This window comes from Megalops cyprinoides, chromosome 4, assembly GCF_013368585.1.
Source record: "Megalops cyprinoides isolate fMegCyp1 chromosome 4, fMegCyp1.pri, whole genome shotgun sequence".
Classification (NCBI taxonomy): domain Eukaryota; kingdom Metazoa; phylum Chordata; class Actinopteri; order Elopiformes; family Megalopidae; genus Megalops; species Megalops cyprinoides.
In genome coordinates this window covers 28,814,915-28,823,587 of record NC_050586.1, presented here as the reverse complement: position 1 = coordinate 28,823,587, position 8,673 = coordinate 28,814,915, and the positions used below count along the sequence as shown (strand labels likewise).

At 43.6% G+C, this 8,673-nt stretch overlaps 1 protein-coding gene across 1 annotated transcript; it reads right to left on the bottom strand.

Moving 5' to 3' along the window:
- Positions 1–402: 402 nt before the first annotated feature.
- Positions 403–8,372, bottom strand: c4h9orf85 (chromosome 4 C9orf85 homolog). Its single transcript, XM_036527509.1, has 4 exons — positions 8,177–8,372; positions 6,635–6,741; positions 4,036–4,149; positions 403–1,587 (listed from the first exon to the last, which is right to left on the bottom strand). The coding sequence occupies exons 1-4, from the start codon at positions 8,276–8,278 to the stop codon at positions 1,341–1,343; spliced, it is 570 nt and encodes a 189-aa protein (XP_036383402.1). The 5' UTR covers positions 8,279–8,372; the 3' UTR covers positions 403–1,340.
- Between the last annotated feature and the right edge of the window lie 301 nt (positions 8,373–8,673).

Genomic DNA, 8,673 nt, shown 5'->3' with positions numbered 1-8,673 from the left:
CCTCCTGTAACAGGCGGCTGGCAAACCCTGAAAACCTGCAGCTCCTAGTGGGTCGTGACCTCAGAGAGTTCCAAGAAAGAAGGTAAAGTTGAAGGGGGAGCTTTATGCAGTCAGGTCAAGCTGGATTCACGCCTGCTTTACAGACTGTGACTGAAGCTGTGAAAAGCTGATTTCATCCACTGAATACAAGGAGGCACATAAACCCTGTGCAGCCAGTGAGCATCTATTTCTGTCCTTGACTCAGAAATAGTGGAGCTCAATATTCCTCCCTTCTTGCTTCCTCTGACAATCCCCCTGGTAATGCCAGGAGCCAGAGAGGAGGAGGAGACACTGTTCCTAAGTCACAGTGATGCCTGGCAACACTGGCTCAGCTCTTTAACAGGTAACACAGGAGGGCAGGGGGCTGTTGTTTATTGCCAGTTGTTTATAATGCTACAGCCCTGCACTCATTCACTGTAGGGATGGGCTCTTGCACATGCACACACGCTCACACAACACACATATGCGCACAAGCGTGAATTTTTTTTACAACTCATGCAATTCATTTTTAGACAGGTAGCAAAGCAATCTGGTGGCCACTGTGCTTAACCTCCCAGTTATGTATGCATCAAGGAAATTAATTTCCCAGTTGTAGAATCTGTAGAGAAAAAAAGGTTCATTTTGATGGCCTCCATTAAGGTTACTTCACTGATTCTGCTTTTAAAACAGACTCACTATGGTGATCAACTCAGAACATGAAAAAACCCTCCACATGTCCAGAGGACGAGTGAGCCTACCATGGATCGAACAGCAATTCTACATAAATCTCATAAGCCGCCATCTGCTGGTGATAAGTTACCACTGCAGAAATATTTAGTTTATACACAGGTTTATTGACTGACCAAATTCGATTAGAGAGTGACTACTCAGATATTCAATAGAAAACATCAGTTGCACTTGTAATACTTTGCGATAACTACTCTTAGCGTAGTGATGTACTTATTTGGAAGTCGCTCTGGGTAAGAGCATCTGCTAAATGAAATCATGTAATGTAATGTAAAGTGTGATGGTGTACCAGCAGAGTACAGGTATATTACCTTGTCTTTATCTACATCAAACATGGTAAATGAAAAGATAGGTATGTTCCGTATCAAAAGGGGATCTTGCATCTCTAGTATTCCTTAGTATGTACCCAATGCTTTGCTTTACTGCTCGGTTTGGATTCTAATCAATGTCGATACTAGCAGTTCACAGAAGCTACCCACCAATCATACTGTAAACACATTATACTCTGAATGTTCATTGAAGGAGTTTTTTTTAACTGGCCCTCTTCAGGAAAGACTGGAAGTTATAAAAAATGATCACTGTTTGCTATTGTCCTGTATCTTCAGTGATGTCACACTGGGCACGGGGTCCTTGCTGTGTTCACTCTCTGGCTCCAAGTCACTGTCACAGTCCTCCAGATCGCTGTCTGAGCCAAATTCGTCGTCATCATCATCTTCATCATCAAACTCGTCCCGGGCCCTGCTGTGCCGCCCTCTCCCCTTCTGACAGGTGTCCTGTGTGTCGCCTTCCGCTCCCTTCTCATCCTCTTTCTCCTGCTGAAGCCTTGGAGAGAATGCACACAGTTACCCAAAAAAAACATTCACCACAATGGGAAATTTTCTCTATTTCTGATTCAATTTGTAACATCTCCAGCTTTCAAAGTGCTGCTTTGGAGGAGGTTAAGAGGCAGAATGCCTGTTCAAATGACACCACTTTAATGACTGCAGCCTCTTTTTACCTGAACTTAAGTAAGACCCAGTGTAAGACCTCATCAGCTCATCACACAAACCTATTTAGGTCAGCAAAAAATGTATCACAAGCTTTGGCAATATATCTCTTAAATATTCAAATGAGGCATGAGGCACTCCGGGACAGAATTTTTGACTTTTAATTTCAGTTTGCTTTTCCGGCAGACACTTCTGTAATTGGTCTTTTTGTCTTTATTTATGTACAGGACAGGAGAGCGACATTTTTGAAGATTAAAATATCCTAAACTAAAGGTGTACTCCAGAACTGAGAGTATGGCAGACTGAACAGAGAACCAATCACCTCTCTCCCACCGCGCCACGCCAAATTATTCACTTCAAACACTCCAAAAATGAAATAAAAGGCTTTTTAATTAGGTTACTGTTGCATTAGTGTGCTCAGTTTGGCAATATTCTGTTTTAATAATCTAATAAAAGCTATTTTATGTCGTTGAGAGCATGTATTAGCATCAGTTTCAAAGGCGTTATTACAAGGTTTTAGAGAAGATTAACTTTCTGATTTTCTCCCTTTTGCACAGGAGTCTTATGCAAGCATTCATTTTCTTATAAAGATATTTAATCTTTAAATATAATATTGTACAGGAAATTATCAGTAATATCCATTATCAGTGCAGTGATGGTTCCTTCTTAAACATGTATTTCTCCCAGAGAAACATGCTCTTCATAAAATGAAACAAGTCTTGGACAACTTTCACATGACTGTCATGCTGATGACATGTATATTAATCTGTCATAGTTATTACCTTCTATTTGATATTTGATAATGACATAAATTAACAAATGCACGTGGACAGCAATAAACTCTCATGTAAAATGATTGCTGTTCATCATGATGTCAAAATTAGGTTTAACTAGGAAAGGAGTCAATTAGGTAATCAAACAAAAAATAGATTTTAGCATCTTGGAATAGTTTTGCTGAATTGTGACCCAAAAGTCACAAATTCTCACATCATTATGGTTCTTAAAATTGTCTGTGAAATGATCTGCTACAATGGCACTCCACACCATTTTGAGTCCATACTTAACAGACAAGACTAAATGACCACAGCTGGATCTACTGCCTGCGTGATACACAGTATCCACCAGAGGGCACCCCAGAGAGGGCTGGACTGCCCTTATGTTCCAAGTACAAGAGCCAAGGAACACCACACACTCCAAATGGCAGTCATCTGTTTTGGAATTCTAATGGGGGGAAAAAAGCTTTCAGCATTTACAGCCACAAAACTATGAGGCACTCAGGCAGACATACAGGGCAGAATGTACCGTAAAGTGTCCATATGCCTGCATAGTTATAAAACATTTTATTTCGAACACTAATTTTCAAGGTGATTAATTCTCTGCTGCTCCTCTTTTCACATTACGCCTGCCAAGACTGTGTGAAAAGCTCTTTTGTCAGAGTGCTATGTCGAATAAAACTTAATTAACTGGTGGCAACCTGCGTTTGCCACGTAGTTTCCCAGAGCAATGCAGAGCCTAGGAAATGATGTGTATCGGTCTGAAAAATGACATCTTTACATGTTTCAAGACAGGAAAGATACAGTAGAAATGTCACACCAATCAGCGTATTCTCTATGATCAGAGGAGAGGAGATACCTTGAGTAACACAGGTAAATCCCTGTTAGAATCATAAGCTTAAAGGCGTGATTACAGATGCACACAGGATGCGTGTGTATTCACAACAAGTGCAGCTCACTTATGCGTGTGTATGCATGTATATGCACACATGCATCCATGCATGCTTATGTGTAACTTAACTATTTAAGGCTTTTCATCACATGAGAAGTGACAAATGTCAAATGACAGTTCTACAAGGGAGTGAGATGATTTGGATGATTTGGACTGTGGGCATCACTGTTGCATAGTGGTAGGCAGCAGGGCTCCTGACTCACAGCTTGCCAATTTAGTGTCATCCTGGGACTCAAACCTTCAACCCGTGCTAACTGCCACTCCCCTTTATCATCTTAAACAGTACCGCTTGTTGCTCAGACATCCGATTAGCCAACCAAATAACATTATTCTTTGTTATTGTTCTCTTAAATGGTTGTCTAATTTCCTGTTTCAGTATAATCAGATTGCTTGTTTTCTGAATAATAGCAGTGTCACAGGAAATTCTCTCTGTTATGGAATTTGTTCCACGTCAGACTCAGGGTCCCTCCCTGCAACCCGGCCGTCCATCTGCGGAACTCTGGGTGGGGTGTCTGTCGCTAGGATACGGTGCTGGGGTGTGCTCTGGAGAAGCACTCACGAGACGACGATGTCCTCCTTCTTCCCACACTTGGCGCACAGCTCCAGGCGGAGGGCGCAGGGCTTGCACATGATGTGGTACGCGTCCTTCACACTCTTCTGCAGGCACTTCACGCTGTACAACACAGGCGAGCACAATTACCTCAGCTTCCATTAGCTCTGCAAATCCCCTGAACTCCCACGAAATAGCAGCGGATCGAACCCGCTGGTTCCTCTATGAGGACCAGGTCTCACTTTTAGCTGGCAGTGAGGGCTAAAGTCAGGACCCCAAAAAAATTTAAGAATGATGAATTAAGTGGCAACCAAACACTTTGCCTGGGTTTCTCATTGAATGACACTTTGTTCCTTTTCTTTCAGGCTACAGACACTTTAGAAGAAGCTGTTTAACAGCCATCATAAAGGGCATAAATAAATTAGAATCAGGCACACAGAACAGAAACAAACACAGGAATCTGAGCACAGAGAAGAGTGAAAACCTCAAATGCAAAAACAGAAATCTTCAAAGCCACATTTAAACTAGTCCATCACACCAAAGACCTCCTTAATTGATATCACATTCTGCATGCACAACTTTCACAACAAAAAGAGAAAGAGAGAGAGAGATGGAGAGAGTGGGAGAGGGAGAGGAAGAGAGAAAGGGGGAGGGAGAGGGAACGAAAGGGAGAGAGAAACAGTGCATCATAATTCACAGCCAAGTTTCTGTAAGGCTCTAAATGTGAAAGAGACCATCTGAAAGCTGGTGACATAATGTCACTGTGTGAGGGACCTCATGGGACATGTCAACAGAAAAAAAACAGGCCCGCGGGCCTTGGGAACTCAAGGTGCTCATGGAACCCAGGCCAGGGAAACGGGACTTAAACTGCCACTAATGAGTGTGCATTCTGGAGCAGTCTTTCAACCAGACAAAAAGCCCACTTCCCTTAAAGACTTAAGCTGCTCTGCAGTATGGGTTCCTTCAGACAGCGGGTAACACTGTGGAGTGCTCAGCACTTTCTGAAAAGGCAGGAAGTGAGGACAAAACAACGCTGTGCAACTTAGCCCGAAGAAGAGCCCGTGCCCGTGTGTGTGTGTGTGTGTGTGTGTGTGTGTGTGTGTGTGTGTGTGTGTGTGTGTGTGTGTGTGTGTGGGTTGGGGGGAATCTACCCGTTCTCCAAGGAAACACTTTCTCTTAGTAACATCACAGCACAATTAAGGCCAGTACTCTCAAGGTCACAGGGTCGGGGGCTTCTTGTTCTCACCAAAAAGCCCCACAGATCCAATAATCCGCTCGGCTGGCAGCACTGAGAGCTTGGCCGCCTGGACGTGTTTCACAGTTTAAAGATGCTGCTTAAAGGTACAGCAGCTACCTGTATCTATCTGAAATGCCTTACTTGGCAACCCACTTCTCAGCAAGGTGCTGAATCTTGGCACACAGGTTTGACTCGAAAATTACTTTCCTAAAACGTTAATCATTTACATATAGAGTTCCAAAGAATGGCTGTTTTAATTGTAGCGCCTAGCATCCAGGCCAACAATTTGGCTGGTCATCTAAATACCCCTGGGTCTTTAACTGGCTTTTTCACCCCTCTTTAATTGACATGTGGTGAGCACTCAGGCCAAGACTGTGAAGGTGTGCGGTACAAGCTGCAGCTGGATGAGGCCAGTCACCAGTGGCTGTGAAGAGCTTTGAGAGAGTCCCTCTGCCAGAGCCTGGTGGCTGCTACATGCTGGTGTGCCTCAGCGCTTCCATCCTCTAGTGCAGTGTTTCTCAATCCTACTCCTGGCGGCCCAATGTCCTGCATATCTTCTATCTATCCTTGCTCTGCCTACCCGACTGAACTCATAAGTGGCACTTTTGATTAGCTGAGCACACCTGATTTAATCAAGCAGCAAGGATAGGTAGAAGATATGCAGGACAGTGGCCCTCCAGGAGTAGGATTGAGAAACACTGCTTTAGTGTCATTTTGTCTGTTAAGAAAGGAAAGGTTGTGCAATCTGTGCTATACCACCAGTAAACCCAGAAGACACAAGTTTCTACTTAAGTTCACTGAAACTTTGCCCTGCAGTGGAGCTGAAAGTGTCTACTCTGAACAGCTGCTGGCAAGGTCTCGAGCCTATATCAGCAAAGGCCGAGATGACTGCAGAGTGAGCCAGTTTTGCTTGCACAGAGAGCTCTGCTGGGCAGATGTATGGAAGGCGTCCAACCAAATTGCTGGAAGGTATCGGCCAATCAGGTTTCAATGCTGCTCAACCTATTAAGCACCTGATCCAACTAACTGCTGCCTTCTCTGGACCAAACACACGGTCTCCTGCCAGCTCTGAGACTGATAGCCTTTTAAAGAATGCTGTGTTGGCAAGGATTAGGAGGTAGGTCGGCAGTGACATTCCCTTTCTGCACGGGCTACACAGTAATGAACACACAGAGATGCTTCACTTTCAGAAAAACTCCAATCACCCTCTTTCATACAGGGAAGGATCTCCATATAAAAGATCCCCAGGGGTTCAAGCACGTGCAATAAGATTTAAGACAGGTCAGTGGAACCCAGACTTCTCAAACAAATTACCCTGTATTTTAAGCTAAATTTGAGACCAGAGCATGGAAAGAAAAGGGATAAGCTTACCATTTGCGTGGCTGTGTGAGGGACTTGTACTTGTTGTATTTGACTTTCCACTCCAGCACATCTTTGCAATGCTTGCAGACGCCATCGTGTACCTTCGCGTTGGCTTTCTGGACATGTTGCAATGAAAACCACAAAACACAAATTTACACTGACAAACCAATGCCTGGAAATATGGACATACTTCTAAACATTTCCATTGGGAAAGCCGGGAACATTTTGTGAATCATTTTCACTTTCATCCCATATCATTTTCGGTGAAGGTACAGAAGAGCAGAAAGATAAAAACAGACGTTTCATCAAATTTATAAGTAATGGAGAGAATCCCTTCATTCTGGCATTAATGATGAGTAACCCATACTTCAGAATCTGGGGGCCACGTGAACCACTCTCTAGAAGTTACTTTTCAGCCAGTGAGTGATGTCACATGTAATGACAGCCACTGGTTGCCAAGCGACCGCCAAAGAGCCCTCAAGAATGTGGACACTCACTGAAAGCAATACTGAGATAGACAAGAGCTCAAATACTCATTTGCTGTACACAGACAGCGGAGCAAGCCATTACTATTACAACAGCTCTTGTCTTGGTTTCCTAAAATACAACAGCCTGCAATTCACAAGCCTCGCAGCTAAGGCACATGTCTTTAGTCGTCTTTTATGGCACTATGCTGCACCAGTTAGACAATGCCACTGATCCGTAAACCCTGTGGATGCGCACAGTGAGCGCAAAGAGCCATTCATATGATTTTAGTGCATCTGCTTAGAGTTCTACACAGCATGGCGATGCCCTAAAACACGTTTAATGGACTGAACACGGTTGGCAGTCACGTTTTGTGTGTTTCCGATAACATGGTGCCGTACATAAAATCACAACAATCGATCCACACAAAATAGACGTGTGAACTTTGCGAAGAACTTTGCTGAGCAAAACGTCATCAAGCACGACCTTGCATAACGCAGCACACCTTTCGATGCTCTGTCTATAGGCATCTCATCGCAAACGTTATCAGCAGCTACAGTCATATATAGGCAGGCAAATCTCATCTCAGTCTCAGTTTTTAACACATTCTTTGGTGTATAAAATATATGAGTTAACAACTCCTTGATTTCGGCACTCAAAGAAAGCCCGCTTGCTAAAAGGTGAAGACATCGACAGATGGATGCTGTGAATCCTCCAACGCTTGAATAAAGTCAGCCGTTTTCTTTCGACTGGCTAGACAGCTAAATACTGCTCACCGCTGACCTCAATGACATGGCCCCAAAACGCAACAAATCATGTCACATACAGTAAACCTGAGGTCATTCACAATCAACTCGTTACTGCTCTGTTGCGTGTAGAATTAGCTAGCAAGAGCGACTTCTGATGACAAAGTAAATCGAGGCAAGCTAAATGTATTAAAATTTTGAGGAAAATAAATACTACCGTACCAGGTAGTCAAACAAAGTGTAACAGCGAGACAACAAATATTAACCATGCCAACTAGCCGGGTCTGCAAGAATTAGAATTTCAGCAGCTAGCTAGTTACCTAGCAAGCAAGCCACCCACCTTTACTTGTACACTGGTGCCATACTTATTGTTTTTGAAAGCAGTTGTGTTTTGGTACTTCTGGCCTCGCGAGCGGGAAGTGTTACCTTTTTGTGAACTCATCTTAATCCATCAACACTAATGTTATCTACCTAGCTACTTGCTAACGAAATCAAAACGTTACAACCACATGGCAACGCTGCTATCCTTTACCCGGAACAAAATATCCCAGTTTCTGTCGTCATTCAACCTGTCATCGGCAAAGCGCTCTTCCCATTTGTTTGCTTACTGGTAGCTAGTTGGACACGATTGGTGGACATTTCAGTCGCCTTTTCCGTTGACACGCCCCTTTTTCCTTTTCTGTAATCTCTGACAGAAAAGGCATTACGTCATTCCGCACGGAAGAGCCACGCCTTGTCTAAACAGATTGGGTTTCGTTACAGCATTGTAATATCTCATTGGCCGTCTGTTGTGACACTCAAACTACTTTCTCATCATTCTGCGGTTCGGCAAAGCTC

Excerpts from the sequence above, each read along its gene's own strand:
- c4h9orf85 (XM_036527509.1), bottom strand. The coding sequence starts at position 8,278 with ATGAGTTCACAAAAAGGTAACACTTCCCGCTCGCGAGGCCAGAAGTAC. Across the intron at positions 6,742-8,176 it reads GCACCAGTGTACAAGTAAAG|AAAGCCAACGCGAAGGTACA; the intron begins GTGGGTGGCTTG and ends CAACATGTCCAG. Across the intron at positions 4,150-6,634 it reads CTCACACAGCCACGCAAATG|CGTGAAGTGCCTGCAGAAGA; the intron begins GTAAGCTTATCC and ends TGTGTTGTACAG.